The sequence below is a fragment of the Notolepis coatsorum genome (genome assembly GCF_963971535.1).
Source record: "Notolepis coatsorum genome assembly, chromosome: 3".
Taxonomy (NCBI): domain Eukaryota; kingdom Metazoa; phylum Chordata; class Actinopteri; order Aulopiformes; family Paralepididae; genus Notolepis; species Notolepis coatsorum.
In genome coordinates this window covers 53691685-53711764 of record NC_140167.1, presented here as the reverse complement: position 1 = coordinate 53711764, position 20080 = coordinate 53691685, and the positions used below count along the sequence as shown (strand labels likewise).

Below are 20080 nucleotides of genomic sequence, written 5' to 3'. Positions count from 1 at the left end.
TAGAGGCGCTGTTTCGCCTTTTTTACCACAGTGTCTATGCCTCTTTTCCATTGCATAGTACCTACTCGACTCTACCCTACTCTACTCTACCCGCTTTAGGTACCTGGTACTTCGTTCCTTTTCCACTGCAGGTAGTACTCAGTTTGTCTCCGTGTGGGGAGGTGGGGCCGCTGGCGTACAGCAAGCTCCGTGAGCATAGCTATGTCCGTGAGGGCTTAGAGCAAGCCAGAGTAAAACACAGTTTTCAATCAATCAATCAATAACAACATTAACCAGACTCTCGTTGTGTCTATTCTGCTAACGTTAATGTTACCTCTTGTGTCTATTCTGCTAACGTTAACATTACCTCTCATTGTGTCTATTCTACAAGCTTTAACGTTACCTCTCGTGTCTATCTGCTAACGTTAACGTTAGCATTAGCATTAGGTAATAACCGGTTTAAAATGGATGATGATTACCTCATGTTGTGTCTATTCTACTAGCATTAACGTTACTAGTACAAACAATCAATAGCGAGTTATATTGATCACGCTATGTACGCTAGCCATGGTAAAACGCAAGCACATTAGCACGTAAGCTAACAAGAAGCTTTAAAGTTACCTCTTGCGTCTATCTGCTAATGTTAGCATTAGGTAATAACCGGTTTAAAATGGATGGTGATTACCTCCCGTTGTGTCTATTCTACTAGCATTAACGTTACTAGTACAAACAATCAATAGCGAGTTATATTGATCACGCTATGTACGCTAGCCATGGTAAAATGCAAGCACATTAGCACCTAAGCTAACAACAAGCTTAACAAATCAGCGATCTTTTTGTGAGAGTAAACTCTCCTCTCGGTGGTAAATTGTGTTGATGTCGGTTTTGTTTCATCAATAAATGAGGCAGAATACACAGTGAATGTATCCTTTTTTGTTTATTGCACTTGTTCCTGCTGCAAACAAATAATGAATCCTAAGCGAGGCATTAAAGATGGCGGCTTTCTGTTTTTGTGCAGACGCTCCAACGTGTGACGCTTCTCTCTTCTGACCAATCAGTGGTCTGCAGTGTTTCACGTCACTTTTCTGGTACCAGTTCTACTCGCTTGGAACCTCGACAGAGCAGGGAATAAAAAATAACCCAAAAAGTACCCGGTTCCAAGTATTTTGGTAATGGAAAACCAGAGTGCAGATTAGAGTAGAGTAGAGTCGAGTAGGTACCATGCAGTGGAAAAGGGGTGTGAGTTGACCATGGCAGGTCCTCTGTGATGTGGACTCCCTAAAACTGCTCACCCTGTCTACAATAGCCCCATTTATCCACAGTGGCTTGTGTGTCCCTGCTGTATTCTCCTAAAATCCACGATCAGCTCCTTGGTTTTACCAATGTTCAGGAGTAGGCTGTTATCCCGGCAATAATGTGCCAGTACATCAACCTCCTCCCGGTAGGCCTTCTCATCAGCCCCACCACCACTGTGTCGTCCGCAAACTTCACTATGGAGTTGGAGCTGAACCTGGCCACACAGTGATGTGTGTACAGTGAGTACAGAAGGGGGCTGAGAACACAGCCCTGGGGGACCCGATGCTCAGGGAGATTGAGCTGGAGGTGTGTCCACCCACCCTGACCTGGGGGCCTGTTGGTCAGAAAGTCCAGGATCCAGGTGCTGAGGGCGGGGTTCAGACCCAGGTCAATCAGCTTGTCAACCAGTCTGGTGGGGACTATGGTGTTGAAAGCTGAACTATAGTCAACAAACAGCAATCTCACATATCCCCCCTTCTGACTGTCAAGGTGAGAAAGGGTGTTGTGCAGTACTTGGGAGACCGCATCGTCAGTGGACCTGTTTGCCCTGTATGCAAACTGCAATGGGTCCATGTTACTGGGGAGGGAGGCACATATGTAATCCTTGACCAGCCTCTCAAAGCATTTCATGACCACAGAGGTGAGTGCCACCGGTCTGTAGTCATTTAGGCCTGCTGGGGAGGAGTTTTTTAGCACAGGGATTATAGTGGACACCTTGAAGCAGGCAGGGACCACGGACTCGGCCAGGGATCGGTTGAATATAATGGTGAACACTGCGGCCAGCTGATTGGCACAGGACTTAAGTATTCGTCCTGTTATCCCATCTGGGCCTGCAGCTTTCCCAGTGTTCACCCCCAAGAACACTCTCCTTACGCTGTGTTCCGTCAATTGGAGAGTGTGCTCCTCCCCCGCGGAGGACCCCCTCCCCTCTGCGACAACCGGCGCGCCAGTGACGCCGTTAGCTGGTGAGCTAACGTCGCCACTGTTCGCCCAGAATCTAGCTTAAAAGGAGTTAAGATCGTTCGCAAGGGAGGCATCGGCACTTCCGATTGAGGAGGGGCTGACCTTATAGTCAGTTATCATTCGTAGTCCCTGCCATCAGTCTCCTGTGTCATCTTGGGCCATCTGTGCCTCCATCTTGTTCGCATATCTATTTTTTGCAGCTAACACTTCTTTGCACAGCCTGTAAACTGTTGCCTTATACTCGTCCATATTTCCTGATGCATGGCCCGAGTTGGAAGCAGCGGTGTGAGCATTCAGGGCAACACGGATTGTTGCACTTATTTATTATTATTATGTTTATTCCTATTTGGGAAAAAATCATGCACTGTAATGTCTAATCACGTTCCATTTGTACCTGTACAATATGGTGAATAAAGTCATCTGAATCTGATTACTTTATTAACAAGAATAAGGTCTAAAGTGTTATTATCGATGACGATGGTGTGGCAACATCAGGGTGGGATTAGTGCGTGTTGGTGGGTTAAGTGCCCTTATTGTTGGTTGAGCCCCTGCCCCCCAAATTGTCTGTGCACACCCCTGGTGTTAACTACTGGAAACAAGCTAAACTAGATAGCAGTTTGTTGTTCATACTTGAAGGTGACTTCTCTTATTTAAAAAAAATAAATTATAGAAAGTGGAGAACTTCCTCATGTCAGCCTTAAATTAATACATACGGGCAGCAGTGTTAGGATGGGGTTTGGCGGAGCCCAATAGCAGAACACAGGAGGAGAGAGAATGGAGTGCCCCAGGGTGTTTTAATGTTATTCCCCAAGTAGACAGGTTACAATGAATACAGAAATGTGCGACAGGTACAATAATGGGTAGTCGGCGAGAGCAGGGGCACTCCTTGTGCAGCACGGGGCAACAGACACGGGAGTGTAGGTGAGAGCAGGTGTACTCCTTGTGCAGCACGGGGCGACAGGTACAGGAGTGTGCCGTAGATGAGAGCAGGTGCACTCCTTGTGAAGCACGGGGCAATAGACACAGGAATGTGTAGTAGGCAAGAGCAGAGCACTCCTTGTGCAGCACGGGACGTCCAGGTAGGAGATGTACTGGAGCGGAGGTCCTGGACATATAGAGAACAAGGGTTAGGACCAATGTTCCCTCTAATTATTTTTTGGTCTGAGCAAACACTCAAACCTCCTGAGCAGACATCAGCAACTACTGAGCAACATACGTCACCTGCCGGTTAATATATACATTTTGCTGATACACAGAGAAATAATACAAAAAGGCATATTATATTCCTTAATCAAATATGTATTTGACCATTGATTGATGATACAGAGCATAGTCCTTACTTTGGCTGGGTTGGCGGCGGCGGTGTGAGTCGTGTCACTAACTTTTGTCTTTTTAGGAGGCTGACTCGTCATTATTTTATTAAGTGAATTATAATGCGACTTCAAGGGTGACCATATTGTGATTTCTTTTAAAGAGGACACTCTGCCTTCAGCCTCAAGATACGTAATCAAAGTTTACTCAAAGATGCCTTATCATTATAATATATTTAAAGTATACCTCCTCTGTATGGATATAAAATTATTGTTTATATTATTTTATATAACAAAATAATATCTCTCTATAACCAAAGTTACTCAACATGCTGTATTATGCCTAAAGTAATCTACCTGACAAATCGCAAGAAAATAACTAAATCAACCTATGACAAAATAATATATATTTTCAAGTCTTACTGGACAAAATAAATAACAAGAAAAATATGATGTAATGTTCTAAATAATACCTCTTCTGTATTAGAAAATCCAGCTTTAAAAAATATATCTTTATCTTTTCAATGTAATGTAAATTATAAAACAGTAACCTCACAAAGATACTAATTTAAAAGTGCACTATGCAGTTTCAGATTTGTTGCAATTAGTGTACTAAACTAATTTATTACACACATAATCCTTAGAATGATTGTATCATATTGCATCTTATCAAACCAAAACATAATTTTGAGGCATCAAAATAGTTTTAAATTATTTTCTTTCTCTCTCTGTATAGCTGCATTCTTCAATCAATTCGGTCAACTTTGCCATCAAACTCTCGCCTCGCACTGCTTTGTTTGTAATGTTTTGCTGTGTCCATGTGAGCTTTGCGATCGCCAGCACCTTTATTAGACACATAAACATATGGTCAAGCTTTGCACACGTTGCACTCCGCTTCCAATTAGTCTCGACCGGGATGATAAATTGGACGTTTTCTCTGCAGTTCATCTGTAATGTACATTTTCGCGTTTGCATTGCTGGTTGTTGGCTAACTAACGTGGCTACTCGTCCCGGGAGATAACGTTCCTCAACGTTATATAGACGGGTCATGTTTTGTAAACTAACGTTATGTTTAGAATGGAATGAATACATGGGTCGGGAAAGATAGTTAGCTCAAAGCTAATCCGGAAGGGCAGCTAACAGTAGCTACTGTCTAACTGTGATGCATTTTCTGTTTGCAGTCCAATGTTCACCAAAACACACACCCACACACTTATAATTTGTTCCTCAACGTTATATAGACAGGTCATGTTTTGTAAACTAACGTTATGTTTAGAATGGAATGAATACATGGGTCGGGAAAGATAGTTAGCTCAAAGCTAATCCGGCCTGTTTAACCACTAGCTTCTGTTAGCTAATGAAGGCTAATGCTGGCTGAGCAAGGAAACTAACAGTAAACGTTTTTACATGAAATACAGCCCAAAAACCCTGCTGACAAACGTTTGCTTATTAAATACATTCTATACTATAATAATACAAACGTTTCATTGCCTCTCTGTGCCGACAAAGTTGTTTAAATAAGGGGAGAAAAGTAGCTAAAACCAATGTATTTGGATGGGACAGGAAGTACCATTGGCAACCGGAAGTCAGCCGGAAGTGCCTACTTTCAATTTGTGCAAGTGGAGAATTGGTTTGTTTTGGCAAAATTCTTCTGCTCTGTGTGACAATACATAAATGAATGATGATATGCAATTTAAAACCAAAACTAAAGCCTCAGTATGAGTTTAAGACGTGAACATGGTCATGTTTGTTGAAAAAAAAAAGTAAAAAAAAAAGTGAAAAAAAAAGAAAAACTATTTTTTTTTGACCGATTTCAGATGTGCGCGGGAGCGTTTTGCCATGTGCGCGCGCGCACGGGCGCACCTTAGGGGGAACATTGGTTAGGACAATGTATAACAACAAGGACTGGGTTGCAAGGCTAGGGTTCGTCGTCGTACCTAGGAAGCTAGTTCAACACTCCGACGAGGGTAGAGCAGGATCTGCGGGCTGAAGTATCCTATCGCTGATTAGGGAATCCGTCACAGCCGTGTTGATTGAGTTCAAGTTCAAGTTCAAGTTTCAAGTTTCTTTTTTAGTTGTCATACAGAAGTACAGAATACTTGTATACAAAATGCTTCTTTCTGTTACGCTCCAGAGACTGTGCTAGACAAAAATAGATAAGTATAAAATAAAATAAGTATAGCAAGTATAAAATAGAAGTCACGTACGTAGACACAAGTGTTCAGTATGTACATATGTACAATGTTCAATGCAGAGTACAAGTAACTGAGTTACCATACAATATACGGTAGCACTTTATAATAACACCCTGTTATAATACATTTATAAGGTATTTGTAGATAATGAACTAATCATGAACAAACCATTTATATACATTCATAAATGATTATTAAATCATTTATAACTATATTTGTATACCATTTACAAAGTATTCATAACACATTAGTGGATAATGAACTAATCATGAACAAACGATTTATATACATTCATAAATTATTATTAAATCATTTATAACTATATTTGTATAACATTTACAGATTAGTTCTACATTATTTATAACTCATTATCAACATTGTTTGTACTTGATTTGTTCATCATTAAATAATGTTGTTTAATGTGTAGTAACACATTTGTAGATCCTTTGAAAAAACGACTATAGTGTATCTCCATTTATTTTTCATGTTCAACAAATGATTTGTTAAGACATTCATAAAACATTTATAAATCATTTGCAGATGCTATCGTGGGGGCCAATCTAAAGTGAAGCCTATTCATCATTAACAAGTGTCTAATACAGTTAATTATTTGTTAACTTTTTCATCACATGTTACAAATGTTGTAGGCAGCTTTCGGATACACCCTTCTTTGTGACATCAAACAGTAACAGAATTAGGACTAAAGATAAATGCAATTTTATTAACATATAAAATACATGTGCATGACATATAGTGTAACATCGGGGGGCACTAGGACCCAGGAGTACCCTGGCCAGGTATTGAAGAGTATCTAGAGAGGAAGTCTCACGCGAGCGAGACTTGACGTCACGTGTATTGCCGTCTGTTTGAATGGAAGCACAAGTTATCCGTGCTGCGTCTATACTTTCGCTTTTAATAAGGTATGAGCAGGTTAAACACCTTTTTTTTTTGGTAAATCTATTCCATCATTTCCGACCTACAAACAACTCTTATATGTTGTTAATAATAATAATTATCTTAGCCTTACCCATGCACCGCTTGTTGTAAATGTTCTGGAGAGTGGGAAGCCCCCCTCCAATTGTGCGTTCGGCTGAACAGGCCACTCTCTGTAGTCTGCTCCGGTCTTGTGCGGTGCTATTCCCAAACCAGGAGGTGATATTGTCAGGATGCTCTCTATTGTACATGAGTAGAAGTTCTTAAGGATCTTCTGACTGACTTGGAACTTCCTTAGGTGCCTGAGGAAGTAGAGGCGTTGCCGTGCCTTCTTCACAACACTGTCAATGTGTGTGGTCCATGTCAAGTCCTCGGATATGTGGACTCCGAGGTACTTAAAACTGTTCACTCTCTCAACCGGTGCCCCGTCAATGCTGAGGGGGCTGTAGTCCCTGACCCCCGACCTCCTAAAGTCCACAATCATCTCCTTTGTTTTGCTGACGTTCAGGAAGAGGCTGTTCTCTTGACACCATTCTGCTAGGACCTTGACCTATTCCAGGTAGGCCCTCTCGTCGTTTGCAGAGATCAGGCCCACCACTACTGTGTCGTCAGCAAATTTGATGATTGTGTTCTTGTTACGCTGTGCCACACAGTCATGTGTGTACAGGGAGTAGAGGAGGGGACTCAGAACACAGTCCTGGGGGGCCCCTATGTTGAGAGTGATGGATGAGGAGGTGCAGTTGCCTGCTCTCACCACCTGGGGTCTGCCCGTCAGGAAGTGCAAGACCCACTGGCAGAGGTCATAGTTCAAGTCCAGGTCCCTGAGCTTGGCTATGAGTTTGGAGGGGACTATGGTATTGAATGCTGAGCTGTAGTCGATGAACAGCATTCTCACATAGTTCCCCTGCCTCTTGTCCAGGTGTGATGCTGCTGTGTGCAGCACATGGGCTATGGCGTCCTCCGTGGACCTGTTGGGGCGGTATGCAAATTGCAGGGGGTCCAGGTTGATGGGGAGGGAGGAGCAGATGTAGCCCTTTACTAGCTTCTCAAAGCACTTCATGGCTATGGAGGTGAGAGCTACAGGGCGGTAGTCGTTGAGGCAAGCAGGCTTGGATTTTTTGGGTACAGGGATAATAGTGGACTTCTTCAGACAGGTGGGGATGACAGCCTGTTCCAAAGACAGGTTAAATATGTCAGTGAATACCGGGGCCAGTTGGTCGGCACAGACTTTTAGGACGCGGCCGGGGATACCGTCCGGTCCTGCTGCCTTCCTGATATTCACTTTCTTAAAGGTCCTCCTCACCTCATGTTCTGTTACCCCTAACACTGAGTCTCCATCAGCAGCCCCCCCCTCCATTGCAGTGGCTTGTAGGCTGGTGTTGTTATTCCCAGCCTCAAACCTTGCATAGAAGGTATTGAGATCATTTGCTAAGGAGATGTCACTGTTCAGCTTGACGGAGGTGCCTTTGTAATCTGTCATCGTTCTGAGGCCCTGCCACATAGCTCTAGAGTCAGCCTGTTCATATTGGAGTTCAATTTTATTCCTGTAGCGCCTTTTTGCTTCTATTACTACTCTCCTGACGTTGTATCTCGCCACCTTGTGGTCATTCATGTTGCCTGCCCGGCGTTATATGCTGAGGTGCGCGCTTTCAGAGCCTCACGGACGGATTTGTCTACCCAGGGCTTTTGGTTTGGGTAAACTCTAATTGTGGTAGTGGGGATTGTTTCTTCCACCAAAGTACAAACAAAGTCCAGCACTGTCTCCGTGTGTACATTCAAGTGCAGCTTGGAATCTACAGACCATTTCTGCACCTCTCGCGAGACTACCGGCGCGCGCTTGAGACTTTGTTTATACTCCGGAGAGAGGAAGATGGCGGCATGATCAGATTTGTCAAATCCACTGTCAGAATGAGACTTGTAACCACATTTAAATTGCGAGTAACAATGGTCTAAAATATTATTGATGTACTGGCAGCGTGGGAGTCCGAGGAACGGATGCTGCCCATATAAGGGTGTGAGAGGATGAGGGGTGAGGGAAGCTTCCGCCGTGATGGTGAGGAAGGAGGAGGAGGGGTGAAGAAGGCTCTCGCCGTGATTATAACAAGCAGTTGTGATGATGAATAGTTTATTTTCTGTCTTTGTTTACAGATCAATCAAAACACACTTGTGTGGACTTAAAAAAAAAAAGAAAAAAAAATCACATATTCAAAGTAAGCTCACACACAAAATCCAAACTCAATGACCGAAAAAAGGAATAGGCTGAAGCACATGCTTATTTTTGCCTATCCTTTACAATTCTTAAAAACTAAATATACTTTAATATAAGAGAAAAAACTTAAAATATCCTGCAAGATATAATTTCTTTTTTTTAAGATTTTTTTTTATGTTTACTCAAAACTGTACTCCTGAATTATTTTATCCTTTAAGGCCTTTTTAAATCTCCCCTGAGAAGTACACAACTTCAACCCATCACTAAGGCTATTCCACAATTTAACTCCCAAAATTGAAACACATCTAGCTTTTACATTAGTTCTTACCTTTTTACATGTTTTAAGAATACACAACCCTCTTAAATTATATTTTCATTCTCTTGGTTGAAAGAGACATTGAATACAAACTGGTAGGTTCTTACTCTTAGCACGAAAAATGATCTCCAAGGTTTTTATGTACACCATATCTACAAATTTTAATGTGCAGGACTTTATGAATAATGGATTTGTCGATTCAAGGTTGTATATATATATTTGTTGTATAAGGTTGTATATATATTTTTTTTACAACATATAAAGTTAGTGTAGGTATAACAGTTTTCCCTAAGATACATTTGCATTATAAAGCTACAATGTGGTACACTGTCGTTGTCCTCGCCAGCGATTGCTTTATATATCTTTTACTTTTTTCCTCCCTCTGAACGGCGAGTTTCTTTTTTTATCACCATTTCACTCCGTTGCTACTGTTGTTCCCTTCTTCTCTTCTGCTCTGGGCTTCTGGCAAACGAACCAATCATCACTACCGGTGCACCAGCACCAGAATGTCTACACAGACACTACTCTGGTATACTGAGAAATACAGAGACAGTCCCCTGGCGGTGATATAGGCTTAACCAGCATGGTGTAAACTCATTTGGCAAGAGCTTAAATGTAACAGACGTTTATATGTAAGAGTTCCACACTGCAGCTTTAAATCGATGACATTATTTAACCAAGGGGCTGGACTAGTGGAATATCACTTCTGTGGTCTATGTTCTGTTTTAGGGTTGAGATGAATGCACTGTGGAAAAGTTCTGGGTGTGCCGTCAACTCATGATGCATGTCTGGCTTTCTCACTCATGTTTATCTAGTTTCACATTACTGCTGAACATGCAACTGTGAAATATATGTTTTGCATTACAGTATTTAACACATTACATATGTCACCATTTATTTAAGCCACGGTTTGTAAGTGTTATGTGCCTTGAGTAAATCTTTCAAGTCATTGATTAATCTCTCCCATCCTTTTCCCATCCAGTCCATACATTTTCTGAGATGATGCAGTGGCAGCTCTGCCTATACATTAGGATTATGTGGTGGGCCTGTTCCTCTCCCCCACTCATCTGAATGAAGGATTCTGTCATGTTGGCTTACTGCCATGGCAGCAACAACAAATTACTCATAGTCTATTAGATAAACAGTTTTGTCTCAAATGGATCACTTTTCTGTCTCATTTACTTGAATGTTCTTCCTTATCATCACAAATTATGTATTGTGGAGAGCCATTCTGGAGTCTGTGAAACAATAATCTCTTCATTCTTTCATTACAAAAAATAGTAATGTTGTAGTGGCGTTGTGTTACGAGCCCCATCTGTTTCGTTTGTCTTTTATTGTGGATTTTAGGAAGATTTTATTGATATGTTAATTGTAGTTAGCAAATGATAGTTCATTACAAGTGATAATACACAGAGACAACATAAGCACCATTTCAAATAAACACAACTTTCACCTCTCCTAATCTTACTTTAATATATGACAAACAGTTCATGACAAAATATGATAAGTCATTCATTGTACCTTCACATCAATACAGCATTCATGAAACAGTGAACCTTTAGAAGTCGCTTATGGTCGGGCGGCTAAGTGGCGCAGTGGGCAAGGCGCTTACCACTAACGCAGGAGATGCTGGGTTCGAGCCCAGCTCTCTGCGTTGCTTCCGGCTTGGCTGGTCGTTCATACTAATACAATTGGCAGTATTAAGGGGAGGGAATGCCGGTGGGTGGGGATCGGACGTTGTGGACAGAGACTCCTACAGGTCGGTTGGTGCGCCTGTACAGCAGAATCAGGAAGCAACGGGGGCAGCGTGAGCCTCCCACGCGTTACTCCTCGCCGCTGAGAGATCGCGCTGTGCAGGTGAAAAGATGCGACGGCTGCCTCCTCGTGTACCGGAGGGGACACGTGATGCAAGGCTTCGTCCACATTGCAGCCGACCAGTGGGAGGCATGGTCTAACAACGTTCGAGACAGGGGAGGGTAGAATTGGAAAATACGAAATTGGGATGGGAGAAAAATAGAAAATGGGGAGAAAAAGTAGATACAAAAAAAATCGCTTATGGTCCAAAATGACACAACATGTTTACAAAGGCCACGGTAGGGTTAGATCATACCTTGGTGGAGTCAGAGTATTTAGTGGCCGAGGTGAGATTGACATGGGTGTGACTGGACTTCCTCCGTTTCCCAACGTGCACCAGCTGTCTAAACACCTCCTTGGCTCGCTGCTTGAAGTGCTTCCCCACAATCACATACAGGAAAGGATTCAGTGAACTGTTGCTATAGCCAAGGTAAGTAGCTAACTGGTTGCCAATATCCAAAATATGTTCCCACGTGCATCCATAAATTACCTGGCAGTGTTCCAAGGTATCTAGGAAGATCACAATCTGATAAGGCAGCCAGCAGAGGACAAACACAGTGAGGACTACCAGCACCAGATAGGCTGCCTTTCTCTCCGTCCCCGCCGTTGTCCTTTCCTTCCTACCTCTTGCCCTCACCGCCCGGCTGCCCTGAAGGACCTTGATGATGTTGTAACTGCAGAAGGACACGACTGGAACAGGGATCAGGAAGCCGACCGTGTTGACAGTGAGGTTGTAGCGCAGCTTCCAGCCGCCATGGGGGTAATCGACGTAGCACACTTCCACCTCCCATTCAGGGAAGAACTGGACGGAGCGGAAGAAGACCGCCGGAAGGCTGAGAAGGACCCCGACAACCCAGATCCCAAGGCAGATCCCCCAGGCGCAGGCTGCCCGTCTCTCCCTCCCCCGGGACAGTGGTCTGGTGAGGGCTAGGTACCTGTCCACACTCACCGTCATCAGGAAGAGGACACTGCAATAGTAATTCATCCCGATTATAATGTTGACGAGCTGGCACATCAGCTCCCCGAACTGCCAGTGGAACCTGTGGATGACGGTCACCACCCAGAACGGCAGGCAGGAGACCATGAGGAGGTCCGCCGCTGCCAGGTTCCCCAGGTAGATGTCAGCCACGGTGCTGCACCTCCTCTGCAGGCAGAAGACACAAAGGACCAAGGAGTTGCCCATGACCCCGAGAAGACAGATGATGGACATATAGGTGGGCTGCATGGTGTAGAAGAGCCAGTCCCAGGTGTCCGTGTGGTTACAGGCATCAATTGCTCGAGGCGGGTCACTCACCACGACCACCGCGCTCGATGAATTAGAGGGCATCACGAGAGTCTTTGTGCGGGAGAGAGAGACTTCAGAGAGTGAGAGAGAGAGAGAGAGAGAGAGGAGACCGCACGAGAGAAAGAGAGTTTTTCACGTTTGTGTACAGGCTTGTATTTCTTTGTGTCTGTATTTAACACCATGCTATCCGACATTGTAAAAACCTATTATGTCTACAATGATGAAAGTTTGCTCTGCAAACTCTATCATAATGTCAGGGTAATGGGTTTAATGAAGCCAGTGTGAGAGGAGAATGGAAGAGGTAAATGTTGTTATCAGGGAGAGTACACATTGTGTGTGTTGCCATTGTTGAGACAGGTGAGAGTGACACTTTGGACCCTTCCATGAACTGACCCAGTAACACTACTGTATGCTCTTATCTAAATGGAATCATAGCAACTGGTCCATGTCTTTGTTATATTATAGAAAATACTGTGAGTCGACACGACACATTTATATTTACACTCACTACACATGCACGCACCTCCACCCACCCATCTATACACAAGCACCCACCCATACACATGCACACACCTCCATCCACCCATCTACACACACACACACACACACACACACACACACACACACACACACACACACACGCACACGCACACGCACACACACACACACACACACACACACACACACACACACACACACACACACACACACACACACAGGGTAATTCATTGTATGTTCCTTAAAACGGCAACTAATTCACTGCAATACAATAATGTTTATTCAAAAAGATACATTGAAGACGTTGGAGGGGAAATATTACACATTAAACAAGAAGTAACTCATGCTTTAGTCAGAGATGTTACCCTTTGAGGTAACTCTGCCGTGAATGGTTGTTTTTTCTTTTGCTCCATAAAGATTTTCAACCCCCACACAATAGCAAAGCCAGACTCACCACTGACTTCCTGTTTGGCGTGGCCATGCCCTTATTACGGGGACAACAAAGGGGTGTGACCTTAACCACAACCACTGACTCCATGTCTGGCCAATAAAAACTGGCACTGGAAAGATGCATAATAAGAAAACCTGGTACATACGCAGCAGCCTACACAAAGGAACACGGCTTGTGTCACCGCTGGAAACTCTGTTACAGACTCATTTCATTTTTATCCACGCAGACACTGAGTCAGAAACACCAGAAGACACTTAGCTTGAGGTTGACTGCACTCCCCTCTCTCCCAGGCTCAACCCAACATTTAAACATGTTAATAATTTAGATAGATTCATCAAGACATAATGACATGTGTACTTTTTACTTGAAGGACATATTCTCAAGTAAACAGAAAATACTGTATGGTAGCCTACTATGTACATTTTATCTAAAATAGAATATCGACCAGAATATATAAACAGTATTATTTTACAGTAGATATAAACACACACATATATATATATATATATATATATATATATACTATATATTTTATATATTGAACATAATTCAAGGAGACCCTTACAAAAAAAACACTATAGTATTACTATAAAGAATTACTATACAAATACCACAGAGATATATATATATATACAATATAATAATAGCTCACGCCAGCATTTTGAGCGTCATGGTCGGCTGTGACCGTGTGGAGCTGGTGATGTTGCTCCTCCTCCTGGCCAGGTGCTCAAACACATCCCTGACTTTCTTCCTGAAGTTCTTCCCCACGATGACATAGAGGATGGGGTTAAGCGCGCTGTTGAAGAAGGCCAGATAGACAAAGAGCTGGTTGCTGATCTCCAGGCCCGTCTCGAAGCTGCACCCCGTCAGTATTTCGGCTCTGTGGAGGACGTCCATGGCGGTGACCACATGGAAGGGCACCCAGCAGATCAGGAATGCCACGAGGACCACCAGAACCAGTAACGTGGCCTTCCTCTCCGTGTTCTCCGCGTTGAACCGCTGTATCATCTGGCTCTTCAGGGCCCGGATGATCCTGTAGGTGCAGTAGGAGACAATGGACACAGGGATGATGAAGCTTAGAAGGATGAGCATCCCGTCGCACCCCAGCCCCATGGTGGCGTTAGGGTAGTCGAGGTAGCAGGCATTGACATCGTGTTCCGGAAGGTAGCTTACAGTCCTAAAGACGAGGGTAGGGATCCCCATCAACAGGCCAAAACACCACACCAGCAGACAGCCCAGTTTGGCATATTTCGGCCTACGCATTCTCCCGTGGGACATGATGTGCACCAGTGCCACGTAACGATCCATGCTGACCAGAACCAGGAAGTAGATGCTGCAGTACATATTCATCTTGATACCCAGGTTGACCAGTCGGCATAGAAGTGTACCAAAGGGCCAATCAAATCCATTAGCTACATTGACAGCCCAAAAGGGCAGGCAGGAGACCAGGAGTAGGTCGGCAGCAGCCAGGTTGCTCAGGTAGATCTCAGCCACCGTGCTGGCCTTCTTGTGGAGGCAGAACACCAACAGGACAAACGTATTGCCCAGAATTCCCAGCACACTGATGGTCAGGATGTAGGCAGGCTGCATGACTGAGAGCCACTCCCAGGCTCCTGAGTCAGGACAGTGGCTACCATTGGTGTTGTTTTGGTCTCCATATTTGGCTGTGGTGATGAAGTCCACTGGGAGGCTGTGGAGAGATATGGGGAGTGTGCATTCATTATACAAAGATGGGAAATTAAAGCTAATATCCTTTATCTGTTGGCACTGTCACAGTAAAAACGAATTCAAATTTGTCAGCTATACTACAAGTCCTCAATGATGGTGATCTCATAAATCTGTTGGAGTTTAATTATACAATCTATTAATAAAGGTGACTGGTGACTATAATCAGTTACCGTAACTAAGAAAACAGTAATCAGATACACTCAATTGGTTGAAGCCCAGAATGTTCTGGAAGAATTACCAGGGAACTTGAAAACAACATAGGTTCCTACTGATGGACTGAGTGCACAGCTAAGCCTTTAAAGCGTATATTCAGAGTTAATTATATTGTTTACACTGCCTATTTATACTTTTCTAATGTACTATATTTTGTATTGCCTGTATGTATGCCCATACATGTACCTCCCCTCCCCCCTCCCCCATGCTGCTATGATGCCTAAATTTTCCCAAGGGGATCAATAAAGGAATAACTTATCATATCTTATCTTATCTTAAAACAAGTAGAATGAAAATTGTGTTTTACAATCTTGTTTCATTGTTTAACAAAAAGCATGTCAATGTCAAATTATGAGTGTTGTGGAAATATGACTAAATCTCCATCCTCCTGGTTGTCATCATAATCAAATTGTTTCAGATAGCCAATCTACTTCCTGGAGAAGATTGCATCATCTACGATCCTGATTTACCCATGTATTATGTGGACAGTAATTATGTAATTACCCATGTAATTATGTTTGCATAATTAAGCAGATGACACACAACTGTACATCTCCGCTGAACCAAATGATCACACAGCTATTAACTCAATTTCCGCCTGTCTCTTAGCAATAAACAAATGGATGACGAACAACTTCCTAAAATTAAATGAGGACAAAACTGAAATCCTACTAGTCGGTCCTATAACAAAAAGATAAATATTACAGAGCAATATGGGGCAACTTACTCTTGGGATCAAACCTGAAGTTACAAGTCTTGGTATTATAATAGACTCAGACCTAAGCTTTAAATCACACATCAACAAGGTGACAAAAAAATAATTTTTTCCACCTTAGAAACATAGCAAAGGTACGGCCGTTTATAAATAAAAAATATGCTGAAAAACTGATCCATGCCGTTATCTCAAGCCGACTTGACTACTGTAATGCACTCCTCACCGGCCTCCAAAAAAAAACACAGAACGACTCCAACTCATTCAAAACTATAGGCTACTAGAACCAAGAGGAGAGACCACATCCAGGGCCGCCTCAGGGGGTGTGCGAGCAGTGCGGTCGCACAGGGCCTCGCGGGAAGGGGGGCCTCGCAAAAAAAAAAAAAAAAAAATTATTTATTTATTTTTTTGCGAGGCCCCCCTTCCCGCGAGGCCCTTTTTCATCACAGACCTAAAATCTAGTTTTGCTTATATGCTTATATATTTCACATTAGACACGTTTGTAGAATGTGTCTGACTTGTTCCTGGGTCTGCAGTGACATACTATTGGTTTCAACGAAGGGAGCTCTGGTGCTCTGCAGCAGACATACTATTGGTTTCAACGAAGGGAGCGGAGTGGTTACTTACTTGTGTAGTACGCCGGCGTGAGTCAGCTGCGTTTGACTATTTCGCGCATGCAGCTTTTGACTATTATGCTTAGTTATGCCAGCCAACTCGAAGAGGTCGGTCATTATCAGTCGGTCGGTCACCAAGGAACGTTGACGAAAGGCGGGACAAATGGCCGGAGCCTTGTCATGATGCAGTCGGGATATAGCCATGATGATGTCGGCTAGTAGCTAGCTTAGCTAAAGGCTATCTAGCGTTAGCTAACCTAGAGACATGCAGCCAAGATGAAGAGGATGGTTGTTTGGCAGATGAACTTCGTCAACTCCACGCGGTTGTCTCCATCCTCTTGGACGTTTGGTGAGTTTTTAACCTATTCTATTAACTCTATTCTATTCCCGCCGTGGACATCGCTCTCTCTCTCTCTCTCTCTCTCTCTCTCTCTCTCTCTCTCTCTCTGGAGCTAAACTGGCCGACTAGCTGTTGTAGATTGTAGTACTACTAGTACAGTAGCTAACGGTGTGTGCCTGGTGTCAGCACCTGTATCTGTATGTAGCCGCATAGCTTGCTTCTGCGTTAGCTAATGGTTAGCGATAGCCTGGTTGAGCTAACTGTTAGCCAGTTAGCTGTTTAGCTTCGACGTTACCTGCCGGCTGCGCTCGGCTGGGAACGTTCGTTTGATGCTATCAGTTAGCCTTGAGTTAGCTGTTAGCTTGTGCTACGACCATTGACATTAGCCGTGAGAATAGCAGGGGGTTCTGGCACTCTGACTACGACATCATCTTTGACAGAAGATGTAGTCGGGCCTGCACCATGACAAGGCTCTGGCCATAGCTTATTTTTGTCCCGACAGCGAGAGGCCTTTCGTCAACGTGGAGACCTGTGTTGCGGCCTTTCGCCCTGCGTTCCTTGGTGCAGGTAAGATTAATGAAAATGTCATGACATTACCCCACTCTTCCTTCCTTCCCCTCCCGAATGTTTTGTTAATAACGATGTTTTTTTCCAGGCAAAACATATGTTACTTCACAACATTTGGAGATACGACATGTGCTGTGTGTGAATTCATTTGTTCGTTTGTGTAGCTTGGGTAGCGTTGGGCTGTTGGCCAAAGCTGTGTGTGGCCTGGTGTCAGTAGCCTACCTGGCTAGCCTTTAGCTGTCGGCCATTGGCTCCTTGCTGCTTCGTTTTCTCTTGGTATAGACCCTCTTCTCTTTGGATTTAAGTGTTGATCTTTGTCCTTTTGGATCTATGTATATTCATGTTGCCTTTGTGAAGTTATCTTTTCCTTCTGTTTTGTTCTTTCATTAAAAGTTGAATATCCTTTAGGGGGTCATCTTTGCTTATCTCTCTCATACATGCTCTCTCTCTAACACACATGCTCTCTCTCTCTCTCTCTCTTTCTAACACACACAGTCTGCCTATGGCGGCCTTTCTCGATGGCTAGGCTGTGCTCGCTGAGTCTGTACCTAGTCAAGGATCTTCAGTCACAGTGCTCAGGTATTCTGCCACTGTGTACTCTCTGTTTAGGGCCAAATAGCATTTCAATTTCTTTCCAATGTGTCTCTCTCTGTACACTGTATATTGACTGTAGAACGGGAGCTCTCTCTCGCTCTCTCTCTTGCTATATGTTGACTGTATCATGCCCAGCCTCGGGCAGCGCTATTATTTACGAATATGTTGACTGTATGAAAAAAAAAAATATATATATATATATATATATATATATATAATTTTTTTTTTACCTTTTTTGGGGGGGGGGGGGGGGGGGGGGGGGGGGCTCGCGTTTAAATCTCGCACAGGGCCTCGCATTTCTCCCAGGCGGCCCTGACCACATCAGTCCAGTATTAGCTAACCTACACTGGCTTCCGGTAACATTTAGAATTGATTTCAAGGTCCTCCTCCTTATATAAGCACTAAATGGAACAGGACCAAGCTACATTGCCAATTCTAGTAAAGTATGTGCCCTCTAGAACGTTGCGATCATTAGGGAAGCTTGATATTTAAAAAAATAAGCTAAAAAACTTACCTCTTCACCATAGCCTTTTAATACACTCGGCTGTTGATTGTACTGTAGCACTATTTTACTCTGTCCATTCTATTTCATTGCACTGCACTTTGCATCATTTTACTTTACTTTTTATTGCACTGCACTGTTGCATAATTTTACTATCTACTCTATTATACTATTTTATTGCACTGTACTATTTTACTCTGTCTATTACTTTTTATTACAGGTTCAAAACTGTCAGGTATTAAACTGTGTGAGTATCAAAAAAGAAAGACTGGCATGCTTTAAAACTGTGTAGGACTGCACCCTGAGAGGGAGGTTTGCCCTGAGTGGGAGGTTCGAAGGGTCAAAGTTGGTATCAAACAGGAGGGAAGACTGTCAAGTTTTAAACTGTGGAAACAGAGAAGGTAAAGACGACTTTGAACTGTTAAACAGTAATCCAGAACTATTTTATTGCACTGTAAAAAAAAATTCTATTTAAAACTGAATCAAGCCATAAACAAGGTGGCCTGTTGGGATGTTAGATCCTAATGTGAAAAACTGTGATTTTATATGTCTGCACTTTATGTGCTCATTTTATGCCTGTCTTTTTTCTGTTGTGAAGCACTTTGAGCTGCAGTTTCTGTATAAAAGGTGCTATACAAATAAAGTGTATTATTATTATTATTATTATTATTATTATTATTATTATTATTATTTATTATTATTATTATTATTATTATTATTATTATTATTATTATTATTATTATTATTATTATTATTATTATTATTATTATTATTATTATTATTATTATTATTATTATTATTATTATTATTATTATTATTATTATTATTATTATTATTATTATCAGTCAGTCTGTCGGTTATCAGTAGTTGTAAAGGATATCAGCTAGCTAGTCCACAAACAACCAAATTATGTGAATTTTAGTGATCCACAGCACCTGTGACCATTTATTTATCACCTGCTAGCACAGGTTAGCCAATGTAAATCTCCAATAGCCAATAACCAATAACACTGGTCCTATGAATCTGTTTATATTTAAAAGCTTCATATATTGTGATACTAACTTGACATCTCTTTTCAATAAACAGAAGGCCACGGCCCCTCAACATAATGAGTTGGCTGTGCTCAGAGAGGGTACACTAAGCCACGCCCCTCAACATAATGAGAGTTGGCTGTTCTCAGAGAGGGTACACTAAGCCACACCCCCTCAACATACTGAGAGTTGGCTGTGCTCAGAGGGTGACCTAAAACAATTAAAACAAATCAAATGATACACGTGAAACTGAAAATGACATTAACATTCCACAGTAAGCTTTTTCTGAATTCCAATTATTATAAATGTTTTTCCTACTGACACTTGATTGATTGATTGATTGATTGAAAATTGTATTAACAGATTGCAGAATGGGTACAAATACAGTACAGCTCAATACACACAATTGTTAAGGGGATGCAGACTAGAGAAAGACTTTCGTCTTGTTTACATCAGGGTCCCCCATTTTCAATTCATCATAACATATATG

General features: G+C 42.6%; 1 protein-coding gene across 1 annotated transcript in view; it reads right to left on the bottom strand.

Annotated features, from left to right (window-relative positions):
- The window catches only part of bdkrb2 (bradykinin receptor B2), a gene marked incomplete at both ends in the record, with an annotated part of 65642 nt that overhangs the window by 18592 nt on the left and 26970 nt on the right, over positions 1–20080 (bottom strand). Inside the window, 3 exon segments of the mRNA XM_084311207.1 lie at positions 11312–11431; positions 11546–12362; positions 13942–14979. Of these exon segments, the coding sequence (XP_084167333.1) occupies positions 11312–11431; positions 11546–12362; positions 13942–14979 (1975 nt within the window).